Source organism: Mytilus galloprovincialis, chromosome 4 (assembly GCF_965363235.1).
Source record: "Mytilus galloprovincialis chromosome 4, xbMytGall1.hap1.1, whole genome shotgun sequence".
NCBI classification, from domain to species: domain Eukaryota; kingdom Metazoa; phylum Mollusca; class Bivalvia; order Mytilida; family Mytilidae; genus Mytilus; species Mytilus galloprovincialis.
Window position 1 is genome coordinate 34,003,016 of NC_134841.1, and position 16,462 is coordinate 34,019,477.

Sequence of the window (16,462 nt, forward strand, 5' to 3'; positions counted from 1 at the left end):
CACAACTTTTTCATCCAGTTGAAGCTATCTGGGACCCTGTTTAAACAATTCACCATGCATGATACTTTTTAATGAGACCTGTTTAAACTACCGTAAATACTTCAAACAAAATATTGTTTTACTTCAATTTTAATTTCGAAACAAGAATATGTCCATAGTACACGGATGCCCCACTCGCATTAACATTTTCTATGTTCAGTGGACCGTGAAATTGGGGTCAAAAGTCTAATTTGGAAATTAAATTAGAAAGATCATATCATAGGGAACATGTGTACTAAGTTTGAAGTTGATTGGACTTCAACTTCATCAAAAACTACCTTGACCAAAAGCTTTAACCTGAAACTTGCACCATCATTTTCTATGTTCATCGGACCGTGAAATTGGGGTCAAAAGACTAATTTGGCAATTAAATTAGAAAGATCATATTATAGGGAACATGTGTACTAAGTTTGAAGTTGATTGGACTTCAACTTAATCAAAAACTACCTTGACCAAAAACTTTAACCTAAATGAACGAACGAACGAACGAACGAACGAACGAACGAACGAACGGACGGAAGGACGGACGGACGCACATACCAGAAAACATAATGCCCCTCTACTATCGTAGGTGGGGCATAAAAAGTGGATCATACTATATCAAAGTTTCTTGATGATCACTTTTTAAGTTTTTTTCTCCCTCAGCTCACTACTGATGACCTCCATTTTTCGGCCGGTGACCCAAACAGGAAGTTGTATAAATGACTGTTTTTCCCGGAATGGACTAAATAGCGATAAGGTGTATATAATCGAACTATGCACTACCACATAAAATAACCAATAACCAAGTTTACCTGCCTCAATTTAGACGATTTTTCGAAGTCAAATACCAGGCTGCAAAGAATAGAGAAAGTCAGACGTTGAAGAATAATCGTTACACGAATTGCAAACATTTTACGAATCATACAAACAAAATGTGCATGCTTATATTGAATGACTAGAGACATTGCATGTGAAATGTAAAAAAAAAGAGTTATATATATATATTTTAAAACAAGGTAAGAAAAATGCAATATTAACTTCGTAAAACTAACATTAAATTAGGCCTAAACATCAATGAGACTGTAACCCAATCGATACTTTTCTTCAACGGCAATCGATTTCTCTACGACACTTTACAATTGTTATACACTGGAACTGCATCAAGTTGTTTGATGCTCAAAAGATTAAAAAATTGCAATACTTCTTTTATGTTTTTGTTCTATTTCTAGCTTTTTGATATTTAAAGCTAAAATGAATAATATTCATCCATATCGACAAAAAAGTTAAGTAACAACACAAAACTTAATGGAAAAATTCGAATCAGAAAATTCCAAATTGAATTGCAAAATCAAAAGCTCAACACACTAAACGAATGGAAAACGAGTGTACAAGATGGTTGTTTAAACCTGGTATAATATCTAGCTAAACCTCTCACTTTTATGGCAGTCGCATAAAATTTCATTACATTGACAACAATTTTCAAACAAAAATCATCCCAAACAAAATCGGTAAAACTGTCAAACATAGGAGTACAGCGGTCTACAGTGTGTTATAATCTTTATCACTAAAAACAAACAAATATATCAACAACGATCAACAAAAGAGCATACAGCAGAAATCAAACAAACATTTGAACACAACACAACACATTGGTGGGATGTACAAGGAAATTCAAAAGGATATTTAAAAAAATGACTAAAAATAGAGGTTAATAGTTTACAAGGACACATAAAATATCATTATTATACGTAGCTTAGATGATAAACAACGTCTATACTTAGCATCTATACTTCAATACCATGTATTTTTATACGGAATATTTGTTTTCAAGGTCTTGATATCTTTTGATGAACTTTTTAAGAAACATTTATTCAAAATTTATTCAAGTTTTGAATAAGGAGCTTAATTCTTATATATGATTATAGTTTGATATGTGTTCTTTTCGTGTACAAATATTAACCTTTATACACGGAAACGAGAGATCAAAATTTACTACAGATTTTTTTTAACTAGAGGCTCTAAAGAGCCTGTGTCGCTCACCTTAATTTATGGGTATATCAAACATTAGGCACACTTTTCAACATTGTACACGAGGATAGACTTCACGACAAAAATCTCTATTTTGTTGATCTTGTATTACTGATCTTTTAGTCCGTTTAGTTTCTTTGACTTATTAATAGATCGTATAAAAAAGAAGATGTGGTATAATTGCCAATGAGACAAATGTCCACAAGAGACCAAAATGACACAGAAATCAACAACTATAGGTCACCGTACGGCCCTCAACAATGAGCAAAGCCCATACTGCATAGTCAGCTATAATAGGCCCGTGCATATGAGGTATAACAGAAATATTTTTATTAATATTATTCGTTAGAGGTTTTGTTTTGGCGGATTTGATATCTTAAATATCGTTAGATGAGAAGTATAAATGCGATCATTTAAAGGTGATCAATATCAATTATTGAATGCGATCAGTTATATATCACTTACTTAATATATGATTTGATACGTTACATGTTGTCCCAGAATTAGTGAATATATCTTGTTTTTATTGTCAATATGCTAAATAATTCGCGTTTACCTTGATGAGTTTTTTCAAACAACATGTACCAAGAACTCAGCTTTTCTCTATTTCACATCTGCACAATAAGCCGAAACCGAAAACAAACGAGAACACAACCGAAACGGAAACCATTTCTTTGAGAGAGTTGAATTCTTATATGCTGATAAATTTCAATAAACTCGACATATATATTCATTTATGTCTGAAAAAGACAAAATCGCATCGATTATTTTCTGAATGAAATTACATTTCAGTTTAATATTTACTATAAAATTCAACAAAAGCATTGTAAAACATTATATATAATTCTTTGTAAAATTTGTCATGTAAGTTCCAATGGAAAGACTGTTTTGTTTTTTATTTTTCAATCATATCAAGTCATATTTGAATCACAAGTAATGACCACTTTTGATGATTATCCTTCCTGCACATTTCAAATCCTATATTATAACCATGTATTGTTAAACAGTATCCTGTACTTGTATGAATTATTTCGCCATTCTGAAAAGAAAATCTTATTTAGCAAAATAGTTCATATAAAGTCTTTAATGTGTTTTCAAGAGCAAGCATTTGTTGGATAACGATTTCATTGTATTATTTGACCATTCATAAAAAACATAGTTTAAGGGTTATGTCTTGCATAACGGCGAATGAATAAAATGATGACCCTGCCCTATTGTGATGAATGTTCTTTCATGAATTAGGATGTGTGTCAGTCTTCCTTTTTTCTTTTTTTTTTTTAATTTTTTCACATTTTATAATGTCTAGACATTTTATAGCTGCCTATAAAGTATGGGTATTGTCTACTACTGAATACCGTACAATGAACAATAGTTGCTTCAAGCTATCTCATTGGTAATCATACCTTATTTTGTATAACAATATTTCGTAAATTTTTCATTGTGAAACAAATCAATTATTCGACTTGACAATTGTTCTGTGCAATACATGTAATAGTAGTCCTGTATGATATGTACTTGTAACATATATACTCGTGTTGTGACTGGTGTCAGTATAACTGCCTAAAATTTACTTTTACAGTTCTTTTCGAAAAATTGATGATACTTACTTTTTTAGATTAGGTTTTGCACGAAAAGTGATTTAGTATACCAGACACGTGTATTGACTTGACAGGACTCATCAGTAAATCACATTATATAATTAGAGTAAATAACTCTTACCGTAAATTATCACATTATATAATTAGAATAAATAACTCTTAGCTTAGTAAATTATCACATTCTATAATCAGAATAAATAACTCTTACCTTAGTAAATTATCACATTATATAATCAGAATAAATAACTCTTACCTTAGTAAATTATCACATTATATAATCAGAATAAATAACTCTTACCTTAGTAAATTTGAATGTATGTTGTGGTTGTTCGTAACAATTCTGTATATAAGGAACTAGGTCAAATATTTCTTTCTTTACAAACATACACTGAAGGTTGGTCCTTAAACGGCCATCTGTTGTCAATCCAAACAACTTTAAAGTACAATGAAATACTATTCACATAAATACTGCAAAGAATCAAGCTCTAAATATGCTTTCTACATTGTTAAAAGAAATGGACCAAATATATATGTAATATGTTTAAACGTCTAAATATGAGAACATATAGGACAAACATACTCCATCGGATAACCAGTGGTTATACAGAACTACTGATACCTTAATATATGGATAGTTCGCCTCAAATGTAGCCCAACAATGTAATATCTGTAAAGAATAAGCAAAGGAGTAAGGAACGGTAAAGGCCGATTTTGGCCTCAAATTTCAGATTCATCTGCCCAAAAATTTTGGACACTTTTTAAACACTTTAAAAGTGTCTATTTCAGTCGATTCAATTAGTTTACGTGAAAGATTTTAACTGATTAAGCCATTAAAATCGCACCTATTCAAGCTCAAATATGAAAAATCTATCAAATATGCCAAACAATGTCACTTTTCAGATGGTTTTTGTCAAAAATGAAAGTGGCCGCATCCGTGTTCATCCTCAACCTTTATGTATGTTATGTATTATCATCAGACGTATTCCAGTCTGACTTTGAAAAGTCCAGTCTGACATGAGCCGTACACGTACTTTTTCTTATACTTCGGTTATTTGCCAGCCGGTATTTTCTTAAAAGTCCAACCGCACTTTTTGTAATTCTGACAAGAAAGTAAACACGGCTGGACTTTTGAGGGAAATTATTCTTTCTGTAGAATGATCAGCAGGATTTTTGTCTTAGAAAATTTTACAGTCATTTATGAGCAGGAATTAAGACTTAGAAAATTTTCATCAGCCAAATCTGCCCTTACAGAAATAAAAAGTTTGTCACTAGGATTCTGTTCTTTGAAAGGAACTGCAATTTCTTTCAAAATGGAAAAGAGTTATAAATGAAAATTTGCAAGTTATAATAATGATATCATATTTTTTTTACAATATACTTTAAGATCTAACTATAAGATGTGATCTTTCCCCTAAAATTTTCAATTCCATTATAAAATATCTAAAATAGACTGTAAATGGAAAGTTGAAATTTAATATAGGTGATATAATTTTGATTGAATTATATCCCAGTTAATATGTTTTCAACAATTATTTAACATCTTTACTTTTTCATGAAATAAAACCCCTAGCAAAATTACATCTATTAATTGGTTAAATTTATACATTTTCTAGTATATTTATATTTAATAAGATGAATGCATAAAATAAATAATTATCATCATTCTTTAATATCAATTAGAAACTTGAGCCATAACAGTGATTTAATAGCAGTATAGTCTTGTAGAGAGTGCCATCTGTTTTCAATTAACCTCAGTCTGGACAGGTCACAGGAAGTTACATCTACACAGAGGTTGATCATGAGGCCATTTGAAGGATAACACATTTCTAAATACATATATCTGCAATAACTATCACTTTTATTAAACATTTCATAATTGAACAAATTAATAATTGATTTTCTTTTTTTTTTTTTAATATATCACATATTCAAAATTAAGACATACTTAAGTATGCAAGAAGTCATAAGAAGAAAAAATTTCACAGCTCCTCAAACAACCTCATGTATTGCAATACAACAAAATTTGAATTTGGAATAAACAGGAAGATGTGTCTTCTTTCTTAAACAAAATGAGAAATTTACATTGGATTAAAGCAAATGTTTGGAAGTAGTTCTTTTCACATTTTATGAGAGAAGATGGATCCTTCTGACTGGCATCAATTTCAATTTAGGAAGATTGCTGTTTGCATGTTTTTTGGATTGCATATTCTGGTAAGTACAATCTGATATGCTCTTTTTTCTTCAACATATTGATGAAATGATTACAACATTAAAAATAGCTTAATTTTTATTTTTGAAGAGTAAAAAGAATTAAAAAAAACTACATTTAATACTTAATTATGCAAAATATTTCAGTTTGAGTGATTTTCAAAGCTTTACTTTTATTTTACGCACTTTAAATTTATTTAGTCTTAATATATATAAATCATGATAATTATAACCACACATTTTTAGGAGTAAGCATTTAGCTTCACAATTCCCCTTTTCTTGATTTTGATAGTAAGACAGTAGAAAAAAGAAAAAGAAATAAGCAGTATATATGCATAATGCCATCTGTTTTTTTTTTTTTTATTTTCAGATTATAACAAGGGACGCATATCAAATCAGAAGAATCCACCATCTGAAGAAAAACTAAGCAGTAGTAATCGAGAGGGAGGGTTCTGCAGGGGTGGACCCCCCCCCCTCATTTTTTGTGGATCAACCCCTGCTGAAGTCATCTTTGAAGGTCAAACAGAACTTTTTAAAGTCCAGCTGAACTTTTATGAGTTCAGCTGGACTTCTTAAAGTTCAGCTGAACTTTGTAAAGTCCAGCTGAACTTTATAGAGGCCATATTTTTGCCAGAAATGCCAGCTGGATTTTTTCAGACGTACTTTTATGAAAGTTCAGCTGGACTTTCTGAACCGGACTCCTGCTAATTTAAATATTTCGAGCCGGTTTATGGCTAATTTCGCTGAAAGTCCAGCCGGGTTATCCATTAAAAGACATTCAAAGAAAAGTCCAAATGATTATTATAAGTACGGTTCTCAGTACGGCTACTGTCCAGCTGGAGTACGTGTCATGTTTTTCGTACGGACTTTCATTTAGGACGGAAACCGTCTAAAATTTAACTAAAATGCTACAATTGTGAAGATTTCAGTAATTTAGCATGACTTAATGATGCTAGTACCCGATATATGTGCATTGTACTGACAAAAACCTCCCATATTTATTTAGCAGAAGCATTCTACTTTCCAATAAATAACTAGAGTTTACATTTTAACAATTTGTAAAACTGCTATATTTTGGGGCCAAAAAAGGGTCTTACTGGACCTACTCCTTTTTGTTCCTCACTCAGTATGATTCGAACCCGAGTTTATTTGACATCGTGGCACCACTGCCTGCACTGTTTACAGCGCTCTAGACCACTCGACCGAACAGGCTTTAAAAAAATAAAATCCAGTTTAAGTTAGTCGTCGATTAGAAATGAATACTTCGAACAATGTCATCAATCATCAATATTCGTGTTACGGTTATCATCATTTAAATTTTAAAAAATGAAGAAAACAAGTGAAACTGCGAGCTACTGCTCACTGATGATACCCCCGCCGCAAGTGGATAATATTAATTGTGTAAAAATATGCAAGTGTTCGGTAAACAGGAAGTTGTCGAGTGATGAATCTGAAAACGCATACACGGTATAGCTGACTTATATTAACCCTTACACCAAATTTCAGAAATCCTTGTATTGTAGTTCCTGAGAAAAATGTGACGAAAAATTTTCAACTTGGCTATCATGTGTAAAATCAAACAAGTGTTCGGTAAACAGGAAGTTGTTGAGTGATGAATCTGAAAACGCATCACATGGTATAGCTGACTTATATCAAGCCTAAAACCATATTTCAGAAATCCTGGTAGTGTAGTTCCTGAGAAAAATGTGACAAAAAATATTCATGGGACGGACGGACTGACTGACAGACTGACGGACTGACGGACTGATGGACTGACGGACTGACGGAAGGACAGACAGAGGTAAAACAGTATACCCCCCTTTTTTCAAAGCGGGGGTATAATGAAGATTTTTAGCGTTAACATTTACGTGAAGTTATTGTGCTCTACAAATAAATGTTAAAGAACTAACTAGATAAATGAAACTATACAAATAACAAGATGTACCGTCATTATGGAAGAATGTATGAGTAAAAAATCATAATGTGACTTCTTAATTCAAATTATGTTATTGGTCTGTAGACATTTATAATGTTAAGAAGAAAATTTTGTTCCTTTTTAAAAACTACATGGTTGAATTTCTATACCTGTGTGTTTGTATCATTTGAACATGGCTTTACTGTTATCCTTAATGGACTAGAGAAAAGGTGACCTTGATTGTCTAGGCACAATCTACCTCCATTTGTATTCTGTAAAAACAAAAACAGGAACACAAGATAATAAAAGATATTAACAAAAAAGTTAGGTATAACCATAAAACATAAACGTACGAAGTAAAGAACATTTCCAAAAATTAAAATTTGATTCACATCTATTAAAAAAAATAACCATCTGAAAACAATTGTTTAGGAAATAGTTTTAGGTCCCTGATAAGTTCTTGTTACCATCTGAAAGACAAAACTGATTGATTTACTTGCATCAGAATAACCGAAACCATGACAAAAAACGATTGAAGAAGGTTTAGTCATGTGAAAAAACATAGACATTCCGCTTGCTTCTCTTATTTCTTCGAGAAAATAAACATAGATTGGTTGTTTCTTGAATAATGAAACACATATATAATGAATGGTCACTCAATTATTCTTTTACAAATAAAGATCAGACTTTAACATACCATTATACTACCTGTAGATGAACTATGATCTTTATATCGAAATAGTTCAGGCCAAATATTGTCTAAAAACCATGAGAATGGTTTACAACGTCTTCGTTGTCTCCACTGCTTACTTAGTCCACCGACTGATATACTCTGTAATAAGCAAACTCATAACACTAATTAACTGTAAACCAAAACAATCGTGTTAGTTGGGCAACTCGGTAAAAATCGTAAGTTCTTCTAAGAAGCATGCTTGTAGAGTACAAAATGACTGTACAACTCACAAATATTATCATGCAGATACAAGTAATTTAAAAGTTCTCCCTCGTAGCACTTATATTCCTTACTCTAATTTGGCTATAACTTGTTTGTACTTCTCAATACCTTTGTAAATTTCACGATTAATATTAAACCGACTAAGTATCGGAATTCCATAATGTGGATACCGGTATTTCTTAAATATATGCACATAAAATGAAATCAGTAAGCAAAAATTCCCATAATGGAATTATTACCTTCATTCCTGGATAATTATCATAAACGTATGATGCAAATTTATCCATCCAAACGTCGGCGACACGTTTGTTATTATGCATTTCAATATCCAATCGGTTGTTCTGTAAGTAAGGTTGGCTTCTTGTTATGTGACCAATCCGTGAACAGGCAACATGAACTAATTTTCCACCACATAACCAGACCTATTAATATAAGTTATTATTTATAACGTGCATACGCTATATGTATTCACAATCATTTTCATCAGAACAGAATCATGTTTGTACAGATTCATGGCAACAATATTCGATTTTGTCCAAATCATTGGTTCTCAGTCTCATTATCCATAATCAAATGTACTGTAAAGTATTAAAAGGTCACCTTTTTTCAAAGAATTTCTTTGTTTGTCCCAGCAGAAAAACATGAGACATAAACATGCAAGATTCTGTTGGGGAAGAAACTTTACTGAGAGAAACTGAAGGACATGGTAATTTTTTTACAAGAGTAGTTTTTTGTCAATAATCGAAAAAGGGTTGGATTTTCCTTAAATTCTGTCCGAAAGTCCGTATAATTTTCATGCTGGACATTGACAGTATGATCCTGCAATGCTATTGAATATCATTTTGCATGATACGTTTCTCCTTCAACGTTTGTGCAATATGTATATTTATATTAACCAATTTGAAATGTTAGAATCAACTTAAAAAAGGTAGAAACGAATTTCATGTTCAAATGCGCAAATAATTTCAAAATAATATTGAAAATAGTATTTTAATAAATACAACCTTGAATGACAATTCCAAGTTTTCACCGCCCCAGATCTTCAATCCAGCATCATACATCCCGATTTCCCTAAAGAATTCCTTCCGAATAGCAAAGGCTGACCCAACTGCTAAAACACCTCTAAAATTGTTTATTAAAACAAACTTGATATTTGCTAACATCAATACATTCATTTCTGCTACAATAGTTTTTAAATATATATCAAGTTATCAAAGCCTTCTTTATGTTTGATGTTGACATTTTTTACTTTCATAGAACCCCTTTAGCGGTTCAAATGATGTTATTGGATGCAAGTTTAACCTTTTTTTGTCTAACCATATAGAATACTAAATGTGGTATAAATGAAATGAACATCCCCGGAAATCAACGCAAGTGAAGGACATTTTTGTCAGACATTCTATGACCCCAACATCTTTTTTATGAATTCCTGACATTTTCTGTGTGGAGAGGTTGCTATTTATGTGTATGTTAAAGGTTTATATCAACATTACTTATCACGTCCAAATGTATCAACCTAAATAAGTAAAATCCTACTGGTCATTCAGACAATTTTCAAACTGGTATGAATTAGACCGTTAATTGACCATGTGGAGAGGGCTTACATAGGCTATGACTGTTGCCCAATCCAATTCAATTTATTTGAATAAAATATTGTTTAAACTACTTAGACCGTTGGTGTTCTTGTTTGAATTGTTTTACACTTATAGATGACTGTTCTGTGTAAGCCAAGGTTCCGTGTTGAAGACGTACTTTGACCTATAATGGTTTACTTTTAAAAATTGTGACTTGGATGAAAAGTGTCTCATTGGCACTCATACCACCTCTTCTTATATCTACATGTATGAATGTTTTGTGACACATTTGAAAGATGGCAAGTGTATGTTGCTGTACTTCAAATTTTTTGTCTTGTTAGTTAATAAATTTGAATGAAAAAAAAAAAAAAAAAAAACATTTCATTCTTTTGCCGATATCGAATCTTTTAATTTCAAACGAAAATGTACAACTTTTGTACCGTTGAAAATATAAATGTGGAAGAGCATGTAACAACATAGAAAATAATTAACACGAAATAAGTATGAATAATTTTTTTTTCAATCAGGAAATAATTTGGGTTGAAAAAACCGTCAAACTTATCTTTACAAGCATCGTCATTACAGAAACAACCAACAAAGTGCATCAAGAAAAGTAATATTTTTTTTATAATAAAAAATTAAAGATTGCTAGTTTGTTTTTCTTTTATTATGTAACTTAAAATTTTGAAATAATAAACTTACGGAAGAACTAAATCTCCATGCTCAAGTTGTTCCTTTCGGAATTCTGTTTCAAAGAATCGAAGTCTCCAATCAAAGCCATATCTTGTTCTGTACGTTTTTGAAAATGTGTATTTGAATGTACTCGGATTGATATCATCCAACTGACTCATAGCAACTGCATTTGGGTTTTCGTCAATTATATTCAGCAGTGGAATTGACCTTGAAAAGTAAATATTTTGTATATTGAAAGTAAATTTTATGATTCGTGGTCTTTAAATTCAAATGCAAACTATTGTACATGCGCGAGAGTTTATTTTTTGGTTTTTTTTCGGGCAGAGTTATCTGTGAAATTTAGAAATTCGAAATTAACTAAATTATTAACTAACTGATATCACCCCCAGTTTTTTGGTGGGGTTCGTGTTGCTTGGTCTCAAGTTTTCTATGTTTTGTTTTCTGAACTATTATTTGTCTGTTTGTCAGTTTATTTTCAATTTATGAGTTTGGCTGTCCCTCTGGTATCTTTTTGTCCCTCTTTTTATAATGAATTTAAAAAATACACAGAATTTAATGATTGCTCGAGAACGTGCCAAGATAACTTTGGTGTATTTTTGCAGAAATACCCTCATCTACAGCATCATTCCCAATTAAGTTTTATGACAAATAATTTTGTTCAAGATGTAATTGTCAGTTCTTTAACGTGGAAGTGTTCTTGCGTCTGACGTTTAAAGCTGTCGCCGTATTTTGGGCGAAGTTATCTGGATTTTTCACAGCACATTTCTTAACAAGGAGGAACTTGACGCAAATTATTAGAATGAGAAAAATGCATAATTAACCTCAAAAACTATTTTTCAATGTTGTTTGGAAAAAGCGAGTCCTTTATGATCTACTGTTCACGTTGACTGTGTTTCCTCTTATACATAAACAAATGTTTCACACTAATAGTACGATATTAAACTTTTTGAATTAATCAGAATTATCAACATACTGAAAATAGCAAGAAACATTTTGCAATTACCAGTTTATGTTAACTTCCATGTGACTGTCCAGAAAACAAATCACGTTACCAGTTGCGTGTTTTACGCCTTCTAGTCGTGCACCAATCAAACCAAACCTTCTACGCAGTGACACAACCTTTACGACATCGCGGAACGTTTTTCTAATGAGATTCAATACCTGTCCATAGACGGTCTCTGAAGAAATTAAAACAATTGTAAATAGCATATTGTAGAACCTAACAAAGGTTAGAAAAAAAGTAATGTTTGATATGTATATAGGAATTTAGTTTGGTTATATTATTTAAAAAAAAAGAGCAATAATACGCTGGTTTCAAAAAAAGATACATGTACGTTTAGTGATTTCTTTCTTATCAGTTTTGGTTCTGTCTTCTTTTCTTTTATTTCCATTTTTACTATATTTTTTCCGTTGAACAACATGTAAAGGTATTCATACCAGTTTGTCATTATTTGTTTTTATACGGTATGTTTTAAAATACGTACGTGTTGTTTCGTAGTTAAACTTTGATATTGTACATTGTTCTTAGACATTTAACATGTTGGTTGATTATCTATGTTGTTGTGTTTTAATTTAGTCGATGCCGTATTCTAACAAATAACACACAAACAACCAAAAGTTAAAAGATGACAACCAAACTATTTTATTATCAACGTTATGAACGTTGTCTGAATGCATTTATATGTGAATTGCCAATTCATTTCAGATGTTGAATCATCGACAAGAAAATATTTATAGTTACTGACCAAGCAAGTCGGTATATACGATTTATCTGCACGGCTCGGGTGATCCCAATTAACCCGAGCGACGTAGGAGTTCGGGTTAAAGGGTTATTCAGGGCGTGCAGCTTTTAAAAATCATATATTCCGATTTGATTGGCCAATAACTGTTTTAACACATGACGCCATCAATTTACGTTAACATTTTGGAAATATGCGGACGATGATCCGCAATCAGCGGCTCCTATGAAAGTTTCTTGTAGGGTAAAGAAAGGGGGAAATATGCTTTTATGAAGTTAAATATTGGTAAGTGTTAAATTATTATTCATTTTATATGTAGGCTTCTACCATAATTAAAATATTATTTAGGGGATTGCGCTTTAATGGAAGATTTTTTTAAATTCTCTAGTTGAAAACTATACTATATGTTGCCCTCTAGATGTCCTTAATTTGTTTTTGTCGTTTGATTGCTGTCTGATTGACGTATAATCTACATCTCCTACAATTTTAGTTCCGTTTGGTGTACTTTTTAAATGTGAAAAAAAAATGAAAACTGAAAGAATTATTGAGTACAAATTGCTTGCCTTTCCTTCTCTCAATAATATGCTTAGAGGAAGTTGAACCGTGGAGAGATTGTTATAACCTAAATTCAAAATATTAAGTAAACTGAAGAAAAAATGTTTCTCTTTTCAATCTTTAATTTCCCCTCTCCCTCCAAATTTTGTTTTCAACAGTATCAATTTTTGAAGATATGTCTCATCTTAGCAAAGTCTGATTGATCTGCTGCTTATCCCCCTTCCCTTTAAATATGATTCTCGTCAAATTCAATCCTAGTCACTAAAAAGCCCTGTATACTTTATCTAATTAGTCGAAATAAAAGCCATGGAGTATAAACGTAATCCATATCAGATTTAATTCATTTGTGTATTCTAAAATACATCCCTTCTTGACAGAAGTTACAAAAGAATAATTTTCATCCGGTTTGACTGTGAAACACTAATTTAATAATTATATTGATGTTATCAAATATTTTATTTTATGCCCCACCCTTTGTCTTGAAAACATATAATGTTTTAGCATAAAATCGTCAAAAGTTGTTTTAATCTCGCTACACTAGGTTAAATCTTTTTACTTTTATGGGAATAAAACTTCCAAAATCCAGGGTCCGCCCACTAAAGAGTACTTTTGAAATGTGCAGTATATCTGAGGTAGTTAATGCACATCTTTGCTGTGCATTATCCAGATTATAGAACAGTTAGAACAAAGATTTTACCCATGTCATGTGTTAAATAAAAGTTGTATCTTCGAAAGAAGTTGTGAATGTTGCAGAAAATTGATATCTGATAGGCATATTCAGCGTAAAACTATCAACGAAAGATAATATATATTCTCAATCTTGGTTACATGTAAGGAATTAGTTTTACCGTCATTGTCGTCATCCACCAGTATAATTTGTTGTAGATTCTGAGTCATGTAGGCCACGCTGTAGATCGTTCGGAGTAATATCGACGGCCATTCTCTGTAAAACGTTATGATCACACTAACTGTTAGCTGACTCGGTACAGGGGTTTCGCAGCTGAAATGTATACAATACGTCATTTGAACAAATGTATTTTTAATGTCAATGAAACAGATTTACAACTCCTTATGTAAAACATATTGTGATTAAAATCATATTTAGTGTTGTTTAAAGTGTTTTAACCTTTCGTTTCTACGTGTATGCCATATTTCTTCAAAATCTCGTGGCAGATACTTATGTTTCAATTCAGAGTGTGCATGTAAAATCTTCTTTTTTTTATAGCTTTTTATAGGTATGAGTTTCATCTCAAAGAACAATATTTCTTTATTTTAAAATATATTACTTGGATTTCTGTTGTTATGTTGCTCCATTACTGAGTCAACCCAGTGATGGGGGATGTACTAAATGTTTATGAACTTTATATATCTATGTTCGAAAACCTTTTCAGATGCACAATGTTTGAGTACTCAAAATATTGTAAAGATGAACCTTAAAACTAATTTATATGTATTTGTATGTCTGTATGTGTAGATACCTATCAGGTCTTGAATCGGGTATATCTCTATTGACAGGTATATCATCGCTAAGCCGGACATTTATGAAATACTCTTGAAATTCTTGTCTTGTCGTCTGCAACCCTCTGTCGCGAGAGTTTGTTGGGTAATATACGTCTTTACTCTTCTGTTCTGACCGGAATTCACTTAGTTCAACATGGTGTTGTATGAACAAAGCCGTAAAGCTTATTCCAAATAATATCAGCACAACTCTGATGTATCTGTACATGACATAGTGATCACACTAACATTGTTTTGATGTACCACTGTAGGAACTGATGTATACCTGCTCCTTTTGGTTCTCTCACATCGTCACTGATAACGAAAACAAATATTGACAATAGTTTCTGGAAATTAAGTCACTGTCAGAGTTAATATTATTAATGTTTAAAGGAATGAGTTTAAGAAGAAAATACTGATTCCAGACTTAATGAAAGAATAAAAGTTCTACAGCAAATAAATATTATAACAGCAATATACATATAAGGAGACATGCAACTTTCAGGCAGAGTTAAATGTAACGGAAAGAAGCAGTCATAGCCATCAGGCCACCGTTTGACTTTCAACAATGAACAAATGAAATTGAAAGGAAATTGGGAATGTGTCAAAGCGACAACAACCCGACCATAGACATGATAGAGCCGACAACAGCCGAAGGCCACCAATGGGTCTTCAATGTAGCGAGAATTCCCGCACCCGTAGGTGTCCTTCAGCTGGCCCCTAAACATATGTATACTAGTACAGTGATAGTGGACGTCATACTAAACTCCGAATTATACACAAGAAACTAAAATTAAAAATCCATGCTAAATGTGTATAGTAGTCGAGTATAAACTGACAAAAGGCTCTGAATTAAAAATGTGAAACTTTTCAAACGAAAAAAGTAACGGCATATTTAAAACAAAACAATTTATGAAAAACAAAAACAAAGCAAGCATACATTGAGAAAAAACATTTGTATAACCTTATGACAGGATCCAAAACAGCACTTTGTTTTCATTGACATACGATATACCAAACTAAAATCAACCTAAATTGAGACTCTGTTACTGTAATGATAGTATAATAATATTACATATAATATAAAAATATAGACCAAGTAAGTGGCTACACGGAGTAGAATGAGTTCTTGTAGTTTCGATGTATCTGTATCGTTACGTCGAAGGTACCAATACTGGCTTTTGTATAATGTATATGTGCTTTAGATAGTTTATCGTGTTTCGGTATTTCAGTAGATACTGCAACATAAATCTAAATATTGCTACTTACCTGTTTTTTACCTGAAATAAACGTGCCTTACAGTAAACACACACAATGTATATGTTTACCTGTACAGGTAAAATTAATCAATTAATTACATCCCGGAAGTGAAACTATCTGTGCTTGCCACAGTCTTGTTTGCTATTTTTAAACATGTTAAATTTAGTTATAATTGTGAACATTTTATTAAAATAAAATTCTTTATTTTATTTGCAATACCGATTTTTAAACTTTTGCTGAATCACGCCTGGTAAACCATCTAATCTCAACCAACCAAATGGTTGAGACGGAAAAAAGTATTCTGGCACTTCCTGTTGAGCCTTTCTGGTTCGAAATATCCAAAATAAACACAGGGTAGGTCGACTTTTCGTCAATATACTGAAAATCGATGAGTTTTTTGTAAAATAGGAGAATGTCAT

General features: G+C 31.8%; 1 protein-coding gene across 2 annotated transcripts; it reads right to left on the reverse strand.

The window, feature by feature from the left end:
- Positions 1 to 2,706: 2,706 nt before the first annotated feature.
- On the reverse strand, positions 2,707 to 16,127 carry LOC143071949 (inactive polypeptide N-acetylgalactosaminyltransferase-like protein 5). Of its 2 annotated transcripts, XM_076246661.1 has the most exons (11): positions 16,053 to 16,124; positions 14,765 to 15,098; positions 14,135 to 14,286; positions 11,996 to 12,170; positions 11,002 to 11,199; positions 9,730 to 9,847; positions 8,965 to 9,147; positions 8,468 to 8,602; positions 7,941 to 8,042; positions 3,946 to 4,080; positions 2,707 to 3,088 (listed from the first exon to the last, which is right to left on the reverse strand). In XM_076246661.1, exons 2-11 carry the CDS (start codon positions 15,010 to 15,012, stop codon positions 2,966 to 2,968), a joined length of 1,569 nt encoding a protein of 522 aa, XP_076102776.1. In that variant the 5' UTR covers positions 15,013 to 15,098; positions 16,053 to 16,124; the 3' UTR covers positions 2,707 to 2,965. The 2 variants fall into 2 exon arrangements, with proteins under 2 accessions (XP_076102776.1, XP_076102777.1); XM_076246662.1 differs by lacking the exon at positions 8,468 to 8,602 and having other exon boundaries at positions 16,053 to 16,127.
- Between the last annotated feature and the right edge of the window lie 335 nt (positions 16,128 to 16,462).

What these genes read in the sequence shown, in the direction of transcription:
- LOC143071949 (XM_076246661.1), bottom strand. Translation starts at nt 15,012, where the DNA reads ATGTACAGATACATCAGAGTTGTGCTGATATTATTTGGAATAAGCTTT. An exon ending in ACTTGGAATTGTCATTCAAG is followed by an intron (nt 9,148 to 9,729) that starts GTTGTATTTATT and finishes TTATATTAATAG; the next exon opens with GTCTGGTTATGTGGTGGAAA. An exon ending in ATAATTATCCAGGAATGAAG is followed by an intron (nt 8,603 to 8,964) that starts GTAATAATTCCA and finishes TGCTTATTACAG; the next exon opens with AGTATATCAGTCGGTGGACT.